This window comes from Euprymna scolopes, chromosome 7 (assembly GCF_053919585.1).
Source record: "Euprymna scolopes isolate OS-2025 chromosome 7, ASM5391958v1, whole genome shotgun sequence".
In the NCBI taxonomy this organism is placed as follows: Eukaryota; Metazoa; Mollusca; class Cephalopoda; order Sepiida; family Sepiolidae; genus Euprymna; species Euprymna scolopes.
Genome location: NC_136488.1, coordinates 63728698 through 63749971, shown reverse-complemented (window position 1 = coordinate 63749971; position 21274 = coordinate 63728698). Strand labels below are relative to the sequence as shown.

The window sequence follows — 21274 nt, the reverse complement described above, 5'->3', positions numbered from 1 at the left end:
AAAATGTATTCTACAACAATTAGATATAATCCTTCAAGGGAATCGCCAAAAACTGATAGCTCAGACATTTGATGATGCAAATGTCATGAAAGGCAAAAAAGCTGGTGCTCAGGCGAAAATAAAAGCAGTTTATAGTAATGCGCATTTCACTCACTGTTATGCGCATCAACTTAATTTAATAATGAGGAATGCAGCAAGCATTACACGAAATGCTAGAATATTTATCTCTAACATTTTGGCTATTCCGACTTTCTTTTCTAGATCACCACAGCGTCCGTCCATTTTTCAAGAAGCATCTGGATGTAAGCATTCTACGTGTATCCGCCACAAGGTGGAACTTTAACATACATAAATAGAGTTCATGAAAATGTTCAAGCATAAAAAAACTGTCACTGAAATTCAGTCAACATCATATGTAGATGAGACCGTTGCAGAAGCGACAGGAATTCTGAAATATTTGAACGATGAAAATTTTATATTTTGGTTTGAACTATTTCATAAAATTATGTCTCATATTGAAATTATTTCACGGTAAATTAGCATATATATAGTCAATGAATACATAACAAATTTCAAAACTGCTATTTTAGAGATAAGAAACACCAAATACTGTGAAAATTCTTCACAAACACTCAAGGGCGAAGCTAAAGAACTGTGTGACTATATATCTGTTGATATAACGGACAGATATTCTTCAACTAAACATTTAATACTTGCTAAATTGTTTTACAAGATAAGCTTTGCTAGTTTTAAGAAAAAAAAAACTACCTACAGAAGAGATATCCTTGACAACTGAAGCATATCCCATGATTGACAAAGAAAAGTTTGAAACTGAGCTAGAAATATTTTATAGTATGTCAGATATCCATGAGTATTGCAATGCAATTGATCTCCTGAAATTTATTTTGGAAAACAATTTAAACGATGTTCTTAGTGAAATCACAAAACCCATAAAAATTATCTTGACAATTCCCATGACTACATAAGAGATAGAACGTTGTTTTTCAACTCTGAAAAGAATAAAAACTTTTCTAAGGAACACCATGGGTTGCGAAAGACTAAATGAACTTGCAGTGCTTTCAATTGATAAAAAAGTTCTTCAGCAGTCATTCAGAAGTTAAGGAGAAAATTATCAATCTTTTCTCACAAATTAAAACAAGAAGAATGAAGTTTACTTTCAAATGAATGTAATAAGTAAAATATTTAAAATATTTACATCTATTTAGGATTCCTTTAAGTTATTGTATTTTTATACGTGTGCATACGTATAAATTATGTATAATTTTATGTTTGTTTTATTTTTACACAACATTAAAACAATAGGTGTTTTCTTTATAACAGCAACCCCACTAATCTTAGGCATGAGCCGCCACTGATATTTACAAAATGTTTACAAAATGCCAGCGTGCCTTCAGGCAGCTATTTTTTTTACGTATGAAATCAATACAAGTTTACGAGTTAAATATTTTCCAATTATTAAACTTTAAAAATTTATCAAAATTTTTCTTTTGGTTCAATTTTTCCGATATTTTCAGGATCAATGTGAAATTTTATGCTCTTTCCAATAAACCAAATATAATATTTTAGAGAACCGTTTTTTTTCAAAGGCCCCCCCCAATTATCAAATGTCTATTAAAATTTTAATAATTAATTCATGTGCCAAAGTTTTATATATCACAAATTGAAGATAAAAGACCAATAAAGAAAATATTCTAATTTAAAACAGAAAAAAAGAATAGTTTTTTGGAAATTTACCTGTTTTTTAAAAAAACACTTTGATTTTTTTTTAAATAAAAGCTCATGTTATGCTTACATTGTCAAGTAAATACCAGACGCTGAGGGCAAATATTTATATTTCATTGGATGTTTTGAATGTGCGTTTCCTTTTTAAATACGGAGGATGAAAAATATTAATTTGGTTAACACACGCAATAAAAAAGAGACATTATTTATATGCCTTGGACTCATCCGTATTTCATAAATTTCATTTGTTCGAACATGCTTTTCTTCACGTATACACACCCACACGTACACATGCACATACGCACACACACACACACACACACACGCATATACACATCCTCATACACACACTCACATTCATGCGCATACACACACACACATGCTAACGCCCCCCCCCCCGAGCTGTGACGTCACTTCCTTATAAAAGTCAACAAAACCTGTCAACTTCCCTTTTTTGTCCGGACCAGCATTCGACCTGTTGAGTCAATGAACCGACCGCATGCCCTAATGTCACTTTCCCTGCTACTGTAATGTGGGATAAGCGCATGCACACTTTATACGCTTTCTCTCTCCATGAACTGGATTGACTTTCTCACTCTATCTCCCCTTCGGCTTTGGTCCATCAAAACAGACATATGCGCGACTCTCTACTGAGCTTAACCCTCTCTTTCTACAGGCCGGCTTGCCACTTCGCGTTTCTCTATTGCATTCCCCTTTCCTTCAATGGCGAAATGAACACGTGTACACCGAAGACTTTCATTTCTCAACAGAAAATGAATGACATGTTTATTTTATTCCAGCATTTGAGTTCCTTGTTTCCTTCATTCAATTCGTTTCATTATTTTTTCTTGTAGCGAGTTTAGGGTATTTATATCCTGGTCCGCAACACATTTTAGCAGGAGCAGCTTCGCGCAAAACACGTTGCAAAAATGTGATTTTCTACGACCCTCGCTTTAAAAAATCCTTTTATTTAAAAAATACATGGAATTTAAAATATCAATATGGATACATTCTTAAGAATTAAGGATGGACAGGAACTACCTATTTAATAGTATATTTTAAGTAAGTGATTTTTTTGGCATATATATATATATATATATATATATATATATATATATATATATATATATATACATATATTTATAAGCAAGTCAAAATATGTTGATTTTCTTTATATTTTTATAAAAAAAAAACCGCTTTAAAAAACAAATATTGCATAATTTGCTATTGAACCTGTTATTTTTTTTTAATTTGTTCTTTGCTCCTTTAATTGAAAAAGAAATTAGGGTTTGAATTACATTTTTCAAGTAGTTATAAGCTTCGAAAAATAGTAAGTTGAATTATTAAAGTTCTGATCTTCATTTTTAATACACCTAAATCACATTTTCAATAAATTATTGACAATAATTATGTTATTATATTTTACCCATTTAAAGTTTGTGAAATATGTAAATAAAAAAAAAATTTAAAAAAAGCATCTGCTAAGATACCGGTGTCGACCTTTAAGTGTCCCTTTTAGTGATTACCTGGTTTGAGGATATTTGTACAACAAAGCGGCAAATCTGCCAATTTTTTAAAGTATTATAAATTTCACTAATATGCTGGAGAAATGTTTCATAATTTTCCATCCCGTTGTCAATTTTCATATCGTACGCCTCTCGATACATTGCTTCGTCAACATGGGACCATTTCATATCTCCCGAAGACACTTCCGTATTTAGAAAACAACAACAACAACAACAACAACAACAAAAAATGGGTGACCGATTTACCAGAACGTTGTAACTAAATGTGAGCACCCCTTTCAAATGTCGAAATGATTTTTTTTATATATAATCTGGTTAATTAGTGTCCAATCAATAATAATTCAGTGAAAAAATTTCAAAAAACCTATCAGTATTTAAATTACACATGGGGAGGGGGTGATGGTTGTACATTAAAATAAAGAAAGAGAATAAAAAAAAAAAAATGGGCGGAGTTGTACAACTCCGCCCATTTTTTTTTTATTCCCGGCGCCTTCTAGATGTTTCTAGTCTAAGAAAACGAAAGTGTTTTTCAGTGTATATTTAGTGGGGTAGTTATACAGGTTGCTTCCGAGTGACGTGACAAATTATTAACCAATGATAACTCCGCTGCTACTGCTATAATTTCTCACAGTTTCTAGTTTGCTTTTCATTTCAACTACTGCGTTTGACTTGAACAGTAGCGTTAACATTTGTTAACAGACAAGTTCAATTCAGTCAATCAGAAAAAAAAAAAAAAAAAATCCAGTCCTATTAAAATGGACTCTCATGAAAAATGTTCGATTTGTCTGGGATTTTTTAGAAAACCAAGGAAACTTCCATGTCATCATTATTTTTGTACTGAATGCATACAGAAATTGGTAAATGCTGTTCAGAAAAATTCATTTTTATGTCCCTTGTGTCGAGCCGCCACTGCGCCGGTTGACAAGCATTTACCTTTAGATCGCTGGGCGAAGGGTTTCCCTATCATCAACACGGAAACAAAAGAGGAAAATCCATGTCCATTGTATTGTACCGATTGCATGAAAAGTGACCTTTACGTCGACGCTTTTGTTGTTTGTTTAAAGCGTCGCGTGAGATTGTGTTATGCCTGTTCTAAGAAAAATAATCAAGTTGACCAACAGGTGTCTGAAGATCAGCAAAATTTATCTGAAAATCCGGTGACCGAAGGTTTGTTCTTTTGTTGGAACTGTAGTACGTTTTCCAACGCTCAGAATTACCTTTCTAAACATGCGGTTTGCATTGCGAATAATGCCGACGCTGCCCAACCTTTTATCCGTGCATCTAAAGAGATGCGTGAAAAAATGGAAGGCGTAATTAACAACATGGATGACCTTCAAAGGAAGGCGCACGACATTCTGATCGACTTGTCAAAACTTGGTCAACGATGGCAACACGAAGACTTTCAAAAAAGGGTCCTGTTTTCGATGGATGAAAATAGCATGAAGAACTACAGCAAGCACTTAACGACCCTTGATGAAACTATGAGTGAGATCCAATACATGCCGAAAAGAATGATTCATTATTTGGAAAGTCAAAAAATCACAGACGATCTCGAATATTTGAAAAAACAATCACTTATCGACCATGATATTGAAGAATCTCTGGCTCATTACAAGAATAAGGGTGCTAAAATTGCAGAAACAACTAAGTATTTGGAGCTGTCATTCCAGGCATTCGAGAAAGCAGTATCTGCTATTTCGGCCTAAAACTGGCCTTTGATAGCAAAATCGTAAGTTTATATTTTATAATCTTGTAATTTACTGATTTGGTCATAGTCACAGAAGAAAATTTCTGTTTAGGCAACAAAATGAGTTTAATGTTATTGTTTTTGTTATATATTACTAAATGCGGAAGTGTTTCCATCTAAAACACAGTATTATTTTGCATATAAAATTGAAAAGTCAACATCGTAACTCGGTAAGATTGCATTTTTCTTAGATGTTATAAAGTAGACAATAAAGATTCACACATAGTGGACATAATTCGGAACGCATATTTTAGATTACATCGTAATGGCTTTCAACATTTGTATCCTACAACGATAGACTTTTTCTTTTGTTATTAAAAATACAATAGCAGTTGTTCTATGCGATGGATTTTCGTAATTTGAGTATATATTACTATTTTCGACATGACAATTAAGTACGTTTTTGTTTAAAACGACATATTTCAAAAACAAAACAAAAAATCGGCATGTCGATTCTATTTCACCAAGCACCAGATTATGTTGCTTTTTGTTAGTTTATATTGTTATTCATAGCCTAAATAATAAATGAGAAACCATCTGATCAAATTCGGTGGTCATTTGTTTCGATTTAGCGGTATTTGTGACCTGGCAGACCAAATCAGGACTTATAATTCAAAAGTTAATTTTTAGGGGTATTCAGGTCTGTTTGGAACTGATATCTATATCTTCTATCTATATCTATATCTATCTATATCTATATCTATCTTCTATCTATATCTATCTATCTATATATCTATATCTATCTTCTATATCTATTCTATATTCTTTCTATATATATCTATAAAAACAGAGATGTGTGTGCCACAGACGATTTCTGATTGGTTAATCCAATAATCACATCTCCTAAAAAACTGTGGTTCGTAGGCTCTTAACTTTACCATAAAATATTATGGCTTTATTTATTGTCCATCTTGGAAGGGTTTAATTTTTTCCTAACTTGCGATTTACAAATTACAAAAATACGAAACTAACTTACAATCTAACAATCGAACCTCCGACATCACGGCCGCCATTATGAAACTAAACTAAAAAAAAAAATAAAAAAAACGCGCGTCCACTCGTGGTCTTTACATTTCGGGTTTGGGTACTTGTGCAGTTTTCCATTGACATTAAAAAATGGAAATATTTTTAAAAAATATATATTGTACGTACTCGTCATGGGATAAAGTTTTCCTACAGAAAAAATGACGTAATTTCATCAAGTAGTTATTTTTTTATAGCGAAAAAAGAAAAAAAATCAACGCTACAAGCGAAATTAAACAGAAAGTTCAAGTAGGGGGATTTCCCTTTTTTTTTTATAGCGAGGCCAAATTTCGTGAATTTGGCCTTTTTTTAAAGCAGTTTGGCCTTCAAAATTTCTGTTTGGCCATTTTCTTCACCGATGAAATAAAAAAAGCAAATAAAAACAACGCAATAAAACTTTTAAAAATACGGCACACTTTTGTTGTTCTTGTTTGTTTTTTTTTGGTAATTTTCCTTATTTTTTTATTTTTTCAAGATAATACTATTAAATGATGGACACTATTATGCCAAATTAGCCCCCCCCCCCAAAAAAAAATGCACAAAAATTCGAGATTTAAGGTTTTGACGATATAATTTAGCGAATTGTCCGGACTATTGCGAGATAACCATCCATTAGTTTTTCCTGAAATTTTGCCACAAATTGTATTTCATTACATAGATGTGCATAGTAACAACATTTTTTTGCCGAAAATTCCCGTTGCGTCTCCAGATTTCATCGGTGAAGAAAAAGGCCAAACAGAAATTTTGAAGGCCAAACTGCTTTTAAAAAAAGGCCAAATTCGCGAAATTTGGCCTCGCTATCAAAAAAAAGGGAACTCCCCCTACTTGAACTTTCTGTTTGGTTAAGAATCAAGATGGCTGAATTATTAATTACTCGCTTATAAGACTATCATTACACACAAAAAAAAATATGGATTTATTTTTGGGTAAAGTTCCCCCGGGTTTTCCTTTCACTTGAGTAAATAATGGTCTTTTGTTATATATATGGCGTACTATTATCCTTATATATATGATGTTTATGTTTATAACAACATCTTAATACGGCGCTGCTGATCCATAGTCGTTTTGACTGACGGATGCCACACACATGCTTATATATATATATATATATATATATATATATATATATATATATATATATATATATATAAGTGTCTGTGTGTGTCTGTGTGCATTTCCCTACGCTAAAACTCTGTCAATTTTAAGCCTAGAGATTCGAAATTTGATATACAGGGTACTGAGATTTGGGAAAATCGATGTGATAGGTTTTCGACAGAAATTTGGCGATTAAGTGGTCAATATTCAACGATTTGACCTTTGAGAACTCTACCAAACTCCTCCTACAATTTTGGGTCTAAACAGTAAACACGTGATATTTTAGATATAGATTCCTTGGACATGGATCTAACTTATTAAATTTACTTGATCCCTAAACAATAAATGTTAAGAGGTCATAATAGGGGTCAAAGTTTTAAAAAACTGACCGTTTTTTTTCTCAGCATTAACCTCAAAACACCTGGGCAACGCCGGGCACCGATTGCTAGTATATCTATAAAAACAGAGATGTGTGTGCCACAGACGATTTCATATTGGTTAATCCAATAATCACATCTCCTAAAAAACTATGGTTCGTAGGTTCTTAACTTTACCATAAAATATTATGGCTTTATTTATTGTCCATCTTGGAAGGGTTTAATTTTTTTCTAACTTGTTATTTACAAATTAAAAAAATACGAATCTTACACAATCTTACAATCCAACCTACGACATCCATGGCCGCCATTCTGGTGCTAGCCGCAGATACGTACACAACACGAAAACAATGTTTTGAAAATCTAGCAAAAATTACTTTTCCTGTAATTTTTCAATATTTAAAAATAAATTATGCCAGCTGATAAAATTTTTAAACTTTTTTTAAAGCTAGAAAGATAAAATTTACAAATACTTATTTTTATGTAAAACGCGCGTTCCCTCGTGGTCTTTTCATTTCGGGTTTGTATTACTGTACACATAGATTCGAAAAAGTTGTCAAAAAACAAATATATAACAAATAAATGTTATCAAAGGCAAGATAAGTTACTTTTCTACCAAACTGGATATATTTTTTGTGTTTTTATTCAATGTAACACATTTATTCAGCTCGAAAAACGGGTTTGTATTACTGTACACATAGATTCGAAGAAGTTGATAAGATACGAAACAATACAGCACGAAAACACGCACACACACGCACACACACTCACGTCCACTACCGTCCTTGGCTACGTCACGTTGTTATGGCAACACGATAAATACACAGTAAATTTGATTTTCTTCATTTCTACGCAAATATTACGCAAATATAAATCATATAGAATATCTGTATGAATATAATTACACGTAATAGTTAAATAAAGATGATCATCGTATAAGAGAACCGAAAAAAAAAAACTAATAGGGAATTTGTATAAAGTTGTATTTTCTTTTTAAATAAATAGAAAAAAGGGGTACAGTTTAGTGACGACATTAAAAAATGGAAATATTGAAAAAAAATTTTATTGTACGTAACTGTTATAGACTGAAGTTCTCCAAAAAAAACTTTCACTTCATTTGATCAAGTAGTTTTGTTCTTACAGCGAAAAACAATTATTTATCACGACGACGTCAACGTGGCCATTTTGGAAATGTACCTAGCAGAATACCTCCATTTTAGGCCAAATTTTGCAATCTAGCCTTTTTTTTTCTCGCCATATTGAGATGCGGCGGCACAACACATCTGCAATTTTTTTACGTTTTTTTCCTTTTTTTTTTTTAGATCTGCAATTTTTTTGCGTTTTTTTTTTTAAATAAGAATACTATTGAATATGCAAAGAAATTGAAGAATGCAAAGAATTGAAGAATTTTTATACAAGATTATTTTCGAAACATGCTCAGTTGGACACGCATGGATAACTTCGAAACTTCGTTTATTTACTTCTGTTACAAATTAAAAAAAAAAAAAAACACCCCAAAAATGGCATCTGTCTTCGCAAAAAAAAAAAAAAAATCTCATTCTGGTGGGGGGGGGGGAAAGGGCTAGATTGGCCTAAAATGGAGGTATTCTGCTATGTACGGCAGTTACCTGCCCTTGGGGAATTCCTGGGCCTGCAATAACATTTCCAAAATGGCCACGTTGACGTAGCCGTGATAAATCATTGTTTTTCGCTGTAAAAAAATAACTACTTGATCAAATGAAGTGAATTTTTTTTTCGGAGAACTTCAGTCTATAACAGTTACGTACAATAAAAATTTTTTTTTCAATATTTCCATTTTTTAAAGTCGTCACTAAACTGTATAAGTACCAGACTATCATTACACACAAAAAAATAAAGATTTATTTCTGGGTAAAATCCCCCGGGTTTTCCTTTCACTTCAGTAAATAATGGTCTTTTGTTATATATATGGCGTACTATTATCCTTATATATATGATGTTTATGTTTATATATATATGTATAAGTGATAGTGTCTGTGTGTGTCTGTGTGTGTCTGTGCGTCTGTGTGCATTTCCCTACGCTAAAACTCTGTCAATTTAAAGCCTACAGATTCGAAATTTGATATACAGGGTACTGAGATTTGGGAAAATCGATGTGATAGGTTTTCGACAGAAATTTGGCGATTAAGTGGTCAATATTCAACAATTAGACCTTTGAGAACTCTACCAAACTTCTCCTACAATTTAAGGTCTGAACACGTGATATTTTATATATAGATTCCTTGGACATGGATCTAACTTATTAACTTTACTTGATCCCTAAACAATAAATGTTAAGAGGTCATAATAGGGGTCAAAGTTTAAAAAAATTGACCGTTTTTTTTTCCTCAGCATACACTTCAAAACACCTGGGCAACGCCGGGCACCGATTGCTAGTCGTATATAAAATTGTTGCTAGCAAGTCGTTCTTATGATATTAAGACCTTCATTTTCCAATGTTTTTGTGCTATAAATTCACTGATCGCCATTGTGAATATTGTTGTTTATAAGTAAAAAAAAAAAAAATAATAAAGTCAACCCGGCCCCGTTTTTGAAAACAAGTCAACCCGGTTTAATTTTTTCTTTCTTTTTTTTTTTTTTTTTCGAAGAAGAGGAGGAGGCGGGTGGTCATGATGGAGGACTTTTTATTTTGGGTACTCTTGCATACTTTAACCCGAATTCTCGTGATTTCCTGTCAAGCCCGGATCGGGCGAGACCGGCAATCATCGGTGACAGCCGAGCGTCATAGGTGTATCAGACATTTCGTGAAAATAGTGAATAATTCCACCCCATCTTTCAAGCTTATAACTCCTCGAAAAATGTAATTCAAAAATGTAATGACAGCCGAGCGACGTAACAGACGCAGACTAAGGAAAAAAGCAAAACAGACCGAAAAAAAACAACAAAAAAACAAATGCAACTTATCAAAAAATGACAAAAAAAACTACCTTGAAAAAAAAAGCAAATATGTTTATTTAATTTATTTTAGTATTTTTTTTTTTTTTTTTTGCAAAATATTTATCAACAGCAAGTTATTTAAATATTGTTATCTTCAAGAAAAGGTTATTTAGTGTTTACCAGTATAAATGTTAGGTGTAAGTGCATTTTTTTGTTTTTCTTTTGTTTTTTTTACAGTTTTTAATTGCCGGCGAAAGAACTTTCTTGAGATGAGGATATTTCCTTAGGAATCTTTTACTTCGGTCGACTGTTGATCGGCCATATCGACAGCAAAGAGGGGGGTGGTGGGGTAGAGGAAATGGAAGGAAGCCCCCCCCCCCCAAACCAAGTAGCTTTCGGAAATGTGATTTATGATGGAGACAAAAGGATCGTTTCCAAATTTTTGTCTCCACATAAATTCAAATAAATATGTCATCCTTTACGCACGATCTTTTTTTTTATTATTATTATTTGTGTTTCAATGGTGCTGGTGCGTGCGCCTCATTCTTTGGGAAAGCAATTTCTTTTCCTGACAATATGAGATTGCCTGCATGTGTTCCTATTTGTTTTTCTAGTATGCACAGATTTATTTCCTTGCCTGTCATTTTTTTTTTTTTTTTTTTTTTTTTTTTTTTTCCCTGTTGCCCAGTCTGAAAATATTGTTGTTTGTCAGCTTTTTTTTTGGGGGGGGGGGGGGGTCGGTCGATTTCTTCGAATTCGAATGTCGTCTGCTTTCATTTGCATATCGCTTTTTCATTGGCTCTGCAAACTCCCAGAAATTGAAGTACAAAAAAATTTCAAAATAAATATATCATTAAAAATAACTAATCATAAATTACAAAATTACTAAAAATATTTATAAAAAAAAAAAAAAAAATACTTTTTAAAGTCGAATTAACGTTTCAACATTTGAACAACGCTCGGCTGACACCGATGATTACCGGTCTCGCCCGATCCGGGCTTGACGGGAAATCACGAGAATTCGGGTCAAATTATGCAAGACTACCTTTATTTGTCGTTCTTTTTGTTTTGATTTTGTTTTTTGTTTTTTTGGTGACCGTCATTCCCCTCGCCCGTGTCCTCCCCAACATTAAATTATAAATGAAAGCGAGAAAAAAAGGCAGATTTGAATCACCCCCACTAAAAAAGCCGAGTATTCAAAAGCGACCCCCCCCTTTTTTTTTAACGAAACCGAGTTGACTTCTTTTACTTGTAGAATACTGTCAAGAATATAATTTTTATAGAAGAATATTTGTAAGAATACTCAAAATGAATTTACGTAGTGAAAACATCAGAAAATTATTTTTTAATATCTCATGTGCCATTTTTATCGGGCACCAAATCGGACGCTACTTTTAAAAATCACTCGATATGAAAGATGGTTTTGACGAAATCTTATATTGAAATAAAATTTAAAAAAAAAAAACATAAAATTTTCAGAACTTTAAAACTATGCAAGTCGGTAGAAAATTAAATTTTATTGTTTCTAGTAAGAGTTATTTGTGCGCACACACACACACACACACACACACACACAGAGAGTCTGTTTATTATACACGCATTATACATTGACCACTCTTTAATAATCACGGGGGTTTCATTGGATTTACATCTAGGAAACCAATTTATTCAAAAATTATATACACACACACACTTACACACACCCTCAATTTCTGGTCTGTTGCATGATTGTCAACATGTAATGCAAATTTGTAATATATATATATATATATATATATATATATATATATATATATATATATATATATATATATATATATATATATATATATATATATATATATATATATATATATATATATATATATATATATATATATATATATATATATATATATATATATATATATATATATATATATATATATATATAAAACACACACTATATATATACATATATATATATATATATATATATATATAATACACACACACTATATATACATATATATATATATATATATATATATATATATATATATATATATATATATATATATATATATATATATATATATATATATATATATATATATATATATATATATATATATATATATATATATATATATATATATATATATATATTAGGTATGGGCAAAATTAATGTCGATGCTCAAAATGTATAAACATTTTGAGCCCTCCCTTTACTTAAAAATTCACCAAAAATCAGGAAATAACCCAGTTTTAATGAATTTTTCAGTATTTATCAAATAATGATCGCGGAATGTAATGAACCCATTATTTTTATTTATATGAGTTGAAATGTATTATTTTGTTTAAACAAAAAAATACCTTTACTAAAGTTATAATTTTCAGTAGTAAATAAGAACGAAATCTGACGTCCTATCTCCTTTTACTATCATGACTTCATTTTGAAACAGCGTTTTGATTGGCTGAAATTCTGGGCCTTCTTATAATCGTGTTTACATTTTTTTTTTTTTTAGTTTGTTGCGTTTTGGCGAATGATAAATTACTTCCTTTTTGAGGGCTAATTACGTTTTTTTTTTTTTGTTTTTTTTTTCAGAAACAAGGTGTTTTTTTTTTAATTATTTAATCCAATATCTTAGGACTTTACTTTACTAATCATATTTGTAATAGACCCAGAAAAATAATATTTATCTTTTAAAGGATTTTTACAATGCATTTGTTTAACTTCAAAATTTAGCTGAATTAAGTAGCTCGCCATTGATTTCCTAAAGAGAAAAAAATATTTGTACACGTGAAAAAAAAAAAAAAAGTTATGAAAATGGTTTCACGGCGAGCTACTCAATTCAGCTAAATTTTGAAGTTAAATAAATTTATTGTAAAAATCCTTTAAAAGATGAATATTAGTTTTCTGGATCTATTTTTGCCCGCACCGCACCGGATATATATATATATATATATATATATATATATATATATATATATATATATATATATATATATATATATATATATATATATATATATATATATATATATACACACACACACACACCCTCAAGTTCTGGTCTATTAACTATATTGGGTGATTGTCAACATATTACAAATTGGGTTTGTATTACTGTACACATAGATTCGAAAAAGTTGTCAAAAAACAAATATAGAACAAATAAATGTTATCAAAGGCAAGATAAGTTACTTTTCTACCTAACTGGATATATTTTTTGTGTTTTTATTCAGTGTAACATGTTTATTAAGCTCGAAAAACATGCAGTGTTTACCGATGTATTGGAAAATTCAAAATGGCAGCCGACTCTCTCTCTCTCGGAGAGGGTACGTTTGGGAAAAGGTATTATAAATAATAAACTAGACAAAATACTGTTAGAAATTCGCTCAATATATGTTACCGTGACATAAGTTGACATATATTCGGTTGTTTTCTAACAGTATTTTGTTTAGTTTATTATTTATAATACCTTTTCCCAAACGTACCCTCTCCGAGAGAGAGTCGGCTGCCATTTTGAATTTTCCAATACATCGGTAAACACTGCATGTTTTTCGAGCTGAATAAACATGTTACACTGAATAAAAACACAAAAAATATATCCAGTTAGGTAGAAAAGTAACTTATCTTGCCTTTGATAACATTTATTTGTTCTATATTTGTTTTTTGACAACTTTTTCGAATCTATGTGTACAGTAATACAAACCCTACAAATTTGCATTACATAGATTTAAAATTTTATTTCTACATTTAAGCTGGCTCTTTTTAGAATTTTAAAGTAGTTAAATTATGCCTTTCATTTGACTAACGATAGAGTTTTCATCATTTTGGTAATGTCACTAAATAAGGTTTGTGGGTGATAAATAAGTCCCATCGATTCGTTCCGTTTTGACTCGATGTTGGGTTTTGATCGCAAGGTTAAGGCTGTTTCTTGATCTTTAAAATGGCAACTGGACAACCATGTTGATTTTTTATTCATTGAATGTTTACAGATTTTAATCGTGCATTTCTCAAGTTTTGATGGATTAAATAAATTAACGTTTTACATGAAATGGCTTGTGGTGTGATCGCCGTCGGCAGAAGTAGGGCTCCCCATTGGGGGGAGATTAAGACTCCCGAAACATTGAAGAATGCTGGGCAACTAACTATGCTTGTATTAATTGTTAAGCATTATTGCAGGTTCAGGTAGCGGTGGCTGATCTTGCTGGAAGGAAGAGTTAAGTTATGAATTTTATTATTTTTTGTGAAACCGACATATACATTTTATTGTTGGCGGGAAAGTGTCAATTTGATGTCGTTTTGAGAACATAACGAATATGATTTAATTTCTGAGGCCAGATGAAGGGTCACGAGGTTAACCTCTCTGATCGTGGGAACCGAAGCTGCGAGTATTCACAGAATCACCAGCACACACGTAGAGAATCGGGAATTTCACCTGAAATGATATACTGATTGGCGATTGGTCTAGAGAACAACCTACCTTACCCTGATACCTTTGTATATCAGCAAATACCCACGCCAAAATCAGTTAGTTGAAACTGAGTTTTGAGCGAATCTGATCCTAATCAAAGAGCCGTCGCCACACACACCCCTTTCCACCTGTCTGTTGCTACCGCAAAAGCGGAGAGTACTAAATCTAATTGAGACTCAGTAGAGTGTTTTGTGAGAGATCAACAACTGAACAATTGTATATAAGTTTATATGATATTTTGTAAATTTAACTTGAATTAACTCAGTAGAATAGAGATATCTGAGTTTGTCTTTCTTTTGCGTGCATTAAAATCACTTCCAGCGTGACGCAGCATATCGACCCAAAGGTGAAATTGACACTGACCAACCTGATCAACGAGATCCTGTTGTGCCGAAAGACTTATGGAGAATTCTCTGGGAAGATGATCACGACACGTATGTGGCAAGGGATCCCTATTTAGGGATCGCTGAGGGTTTACCACTGGTTGCCGGTGACCCGGAAAGGTCACATTTGGTGACCCACGACTAAGACCCCTTCACAACTCCTCATGTAATAATGTTTAAGATAAGAAACATTTTGAATGCCTTATTTTTCTCATATCACACACAAACCCTATTTAGCAACATTACCATAATTTTTATAAAGGGTGCAGCTGTGACCTACATAAAAAGTACAAAGGTAACTGTTCAGAGCCATGGCCTTATGGTTGTGGTAGAGCACAGTCTCTATAGTCGTGACATCACCCTTCTTATATCATAATTTATATAGTGCCTTGTTTAATTTTTTAATTTTATTGAACAAAAATGAGTAATCTTTATTAGGTGCTTATTTAGAATTACACTTAATTAAAAAACAAAAATGTAGAAAAATCCTTTTGATGTACATACTCATCACGAAATGATGTCATATTCCAAAAAATCACTTAAATTGATCTATTTTTTTTTAGATAAAAGAAAACCATTTTTTACAATTTTTAGCGACCTAAAAGGTAAATTGTAGCAATTACAAGACTGATTTTGATCTTGATAGCTCGAATTGAGTTGTCTGCCCTTGAATTTTAGCACATTCTAAAAAAACATATCGGCCCATGGCTCTCTTGTCATAATATTTGATTTTCTTAGTTAAAAAAAAAATACTTGATCAATTTATGTGACTTTCGGAATATGATATCTTCGTTCTGTGACGGGTACATACATCGTGAAGATTTGTTTGTATTTTCTGTAATTTTTTATCAAGTCGAATATTAAATAAGAACCTTTTCTTGTATTACCTTATCCAATTTTATATTAATAAAAAAAATTTTTTCTAATAATTTTTAAAACAATATCTTTTTGAATTCTAAATGTCCTTCTCATTTAAAGAAATAAAAGCAAACATGTAATATGCCTGTGAGATTAGTATCATGAAAAACAATCAGATACTATCCCACTCCCTATTCACAAAGTGGGGAGTTAATGCCTAGGAGGATGATATCGTAACAACAGAACAAAGACTACACACCCTTTCAAAACAGAAATATATCAAGATTAATGGATATTATTTTTAGGTGTGAAGGTGTAGTCCCTCCACCTCAATACTATTTTAAACTATATACTACACTACTCACTCCCTATATTACTTAATACAAAGTACAATCGCTTTGATTACAATAGTTTGGGCTACAAACAGATACATAATGTTCTTTATAAATTTTGAGTTATTCTTGACCTTACTATGTAAGAATTATGTGATTTTTAATTAGATTATTACTATTGTTGTTATTTGTTATTTTAATTATGTGTAAAATTATGTTTCTGAATTTTGGAGATGAGGTTATTCGTATTATTTGGATTCATCGGACTATCGTTTTCATCTTGAGTGTCATTCTCACAACATTTCAGTCGATGTAACCTTTGACTTTCTTCAGGTGTATTTTATCGAACTTGGGAATGTTTCTGTCAAACTCAGGAATTTGGACGGAATTTTAAATGGAACCCTTTATTTGCTTCACGTTGGTAACATGCTCCTGTTCCGTTAGCCATGACTGGATAGAGATCCTAAGTAATTTGCAATTGTATTTTTTGGTCGCCCAGAAGAATATCACTTTTACAGTTGTACTCTAACATATGTGTCATAAGTACATCGACTGAAACGGTGTGAAAATGACACTCAAGATGAGAACAGTAGTCCAATGAATCCAAATAATACATATGTGTAAAATATTCAATATATTGTAGATCAATTTATGTAAAATTTTATGCTATGTGTTACGTTCAAAGGTGTAACAATTAAAAAATATGGACGATATGAAATATGGTTTTAGGAAAATTATATTTTCCTTTATTTTCAACAATAACAAAATAAACAAATAAGGTTATTCACAAATATTTACAACAATAACAAAACAAATGAAAAAAATTAACAAAGATGCATTTATTTTGGATTACTACTATCAAATACAAATGAAAAGATGGCTTGTTTAAACTCGAGATCGAAAACTAGGACAAGGAAGTGGAGGGTTATGAGGGTAAGGGAGGTAGTCAAAATTAAGAACTGCTAACAAGCCAGTCTTTGAGTGGTTATTCACTCTATTAACAACGAAATTCAATGACTATAAAAGTTCTTGTTTTTCTTTTAAAAGTTTGGTCAATGAAAATATTTCAAAATTGTATTTACCACTAGTCCAGAGGGCATTTTCTGCAACTTTCCGTGGGTTGAAGGGATGTATTTTTCTTTTTGTATTTTGAATTCTTTCGGCTGGACTTATCCATGAATCAGATACCAGAGTTATCTTAATGGGTACAAGCTGATAACCGATCTCTCCACTTTTATTTATATGGCATCTTAACCCATTTTAGATTATTGCAGAACCCTCTGGGGCTTTCTAGATACTTCTAAACTTTCTATTACTATACTCTGGCCTTTAAACTATCTTGTGAATTAAAAACTTTTGAGATTTGATCATTTTAATCTGCACACATTTTAAACTGTTTTATTGATTTTTTTATTATTATTTTATAGAAATACTCCCTCATAACATATGTAAAAAAAACAAAATTACGATAGACTGTATCGTAAATTATTTCAATTGCCATATTCAAGTTGAATTCTTGCTTGCATATCTTTTCATTTCAATGTTTTTTAAACTATAAATTATCATTTTTTTAATTCAAACTTACATCTGTTTCTTCTTCTTTTCTTTTTATCAGCTTGTCATGATGTCATTACACCTGAGCACCAATAATAAGAAAATCCAGATGGTGACTTTTCTTCGGCAGATGTGTCAGAAATAAACAAGATTTAACCAGTCTTTGCACATCTCCCTATTATACCCTCCTCTCCCCCCTAAAGTCCAACCCTTCCTCATTGTGGTAGGGGCGGTGGCAACGTGGTAGTGTTAAAACTACCCAGCTAACAGTGCTCTGGTAAAAATGCTCCAATAATTGATGAAATATGATATAATAATTGATAATATGATATAATAATTGATAATATGATATAATAATTGATAATATGATATAATAATTGATAATATGATATAATAATTGATGAAATATGATATAATAATTGATGAAATATGATATAATAATTGATAATATGATATAATAATTGATAATATGATATAATAATTGATGAAATATGATATAATAATTGATGAAATATGATATAATAATTGATAATATGATATAATAATTGATAATATGATATAATAATTGATAATATGATATAATAATTGATGAAATATGATATAATAATTGATGAAATATGATATAATAATTGATAATATGATATAATAATTGATAATATGATATAATAATTGATGAAATATGATATAATAATTGATAATATGATATAATAATTGATAATATGATATAATAATTGGTAATATTATATAATAATTGATGAAATATTACCGTCCTCTCCCCCCTAAAGTCCAACCCTTCCTCACCGTGGTAGGGGCGGTGGCAACGTGGTAGTGTCAAAACTACCCGGCTAACAGGGCTCTGGTAAAAATGCTCCAATAATTGATGAAATATGATATAATAATTGATAAATATGCAAATCAACATACAAAAATCATGCTACAGCAACCATGTGATATCAAAAAGCAAACTTTTGGGAATTGAGTTCTCCATGAAAGTAAACACGAAAACACAAACGGATAATTTTAGGACAAACACAGTGATTGCCCTTTAACTCTGATAATATCATTCTTGGCCACAAGGAGGCGATACAGCCTACCTTCATTTCCTGTTTCTATCATTCATCCTCTTTTTGCTGGACCTTGAAACAATGCAGACATGACGACAAATACTCCTTGGTTTCGGCGACGGCCAAACTGATGTTCAACCTCTCATCAAAGACTCACGCAACTCATACATATCTTTCTATGAACTTGTATGATTTTTAAAAGTCCTTTACAAGATTGGTGACCTATCGACGCTCAAACACCTTCTTCAAATTATCAGAGGTCTCTCTACAGATTTGTAACCGATAGACACATTTTCTTCTCTTCACAACATCTTTTTTTTTACGAACTGTATTTTTCGGAATTTTATTTTTTTTTCCGGTTTTCATCATGATTGAAGCAAAACTTGACCTTGTGACCCTGGAAGGTCAATTTTCCTTTCGCATACCTTCCTATCACACTCATAAATTACATGTCTGGTTCGTTCAAATTAAAGCTATTTTTTGAAAACCAGTATCTGCTTCCTCAGTCATTTTCTTTTCTTTCCTCTAACTTCCAGCTAACTAGGGGGAGTATTATGGGAACCGAGTTCTCCACGTAAGCGAACACACAACCACAAATGGATGATTTTAAGGCAAACAGGATTATCGCCCTTTAACTCTAATAATATCATTTTTGACCACAATTTGCATGTCCGGTTTTTAATATGCAGATCAACGAACAAAAATCATGCTACAGCAACCATGTAGACCTACTTGTCATATTGATATCAAAAATCAAACTTATGTTTATTATCTGCTTAAAGAAAATGCTAATGAACTTTGAATGATGATCATAGTGTACCAAAAGCTGACCTTGTATTATCTATCCTGACAAATAAACATGTGTTTATTAACAGCATTTACTATTTATTTTATTTTCATACGATTGTTAGTCTTCTCTGGCATTTGGGTGTTATCTCTTATGCAATACAACTATTCAGTTTAAAATCTTAGAAGTTTATTTTTATTAAACAAGCTACACCATAAGTACATGAATGCATTCTCATATTTTTCTTTTTTTACTTCAGTTTATGAGTGAACAGAAAATATAGATTTCCAAGAAAGCAAAGGCATTTATCAGTTTATGCAAAAACTGCTTCCACTTACCTTGTCTATTTCATTGTCTGCAGGTCAAGTACTCAGTAAACGACCAAGTACATGTGACCTGTGTTACCAGATTTAGCTATGAGGCGATCGGCTCATGCAATCCACAAATGCTCTCAGCTATGTGACCAACAGCTATATAAGTTTTAAAAAGATAAAAAGATTCACAGCGTTAACACTTTTCTTTTTGCTGTTGGTCAGTCAATATTTATTAAGATGATGGAGATGATGAGAACAGAAGAAAAAAGCTTTGATCATCTTTTGTCAAATACTGGATGAAAATGTGCCCTGATGAGAAAAGAATTTTCAAGTAGGAAAATTTTAGATATCCTGAATTATTTCCATTGCAAGCATGGAATTCAAATTACGAAAACCAAGTTCGAAACCTACCAACCTGTCTTATTGATAAACTGCTGTTAGATATTAGGGGCTCTATGTAGGTGGCAGTTAAGTCAGCTGGTGTGAATTTTGATAAGAGTCACTTTTAGTACATGTGTTACATGATAAGGGCTGTCCCCTTTTCATGTAAGTATAAAAATAGAGAATTTAGTTAAAATTAAAATGAAATAGCATAGGCGAAATTCAAACCTCGTAATTTAGGTTTAGAAATAGATTACGTGTGAGAATTTAAAAATGTAAAACAAACATTTGTTTAGAATATAGATAAATATTTCAAGGAAAGAATGTGAACTACAAGTTTGTTATGAAATTTTAAATTGAAAGAATGCAGCTTATAAGATAATGTTTTTAACATATTGGAAAAATAGGTTACTGAGAAATAGGAACAGTTTTGGACACGTATGTCCAGAACACGTGAAAGAAGGCACATGTTTTAACATGTGTATGACGTCACGAAAAATAGAAAGTTCTAGGGATAGAGAAAAACTTTAGTTAGAAGACAGTCAGTGAGAAAACTCAGAGGGAGTCAGTCATCTAGGAAGCGAGACGTCACGTTGAAACTAAAATGTGAAACTTGAATTCTTGGTGATGGAAACGCTGCCGGTCGTGACGAAATAAACCATCATATGTTTTATAAAAACGTCGTCTTGTCTTATGATTCTTACAAAAAAG

At 31.6% G+C, this 21274-nt stretch overlaps 1 protein-coding gene across 1 annotated transcript; it reads left to right on the top strand.

The window, feature by feature from the left end:
* The first annotated feature begins 3913 nt into the window (after positions 1-3913).
* Positions 3914-18353, top strand: LOC145279769 (E3 ubiquitin-protein ligase TRIM13-like). Its single transcript, XM_080131086.1, has 2 exons — positions 3914-4998; positions 18079-18353. Exon 1 carries the CDS (start codon positions 4025-4027, stop codon positions 4973-4975), a length of 951 nt encoding a protein of 316 aa, XP_079987212.1. The 5' UTR covers positions 3914-4024; the 3' UTR covers positions 4976-4998; positions 18079-18353.
* The last annotated feature ends 2921 nt before the right edge of the window (positions 18354-21274 follow it).

Coding starts and splice junctions, on each gene's coding strand:
- LOC145279769 (XM_080131086.1), top strand. CDS start 4,025: ATGGACTCTCATGAAAAATGTTCGATTTGTCTGGGATTTTTTAGAAAA.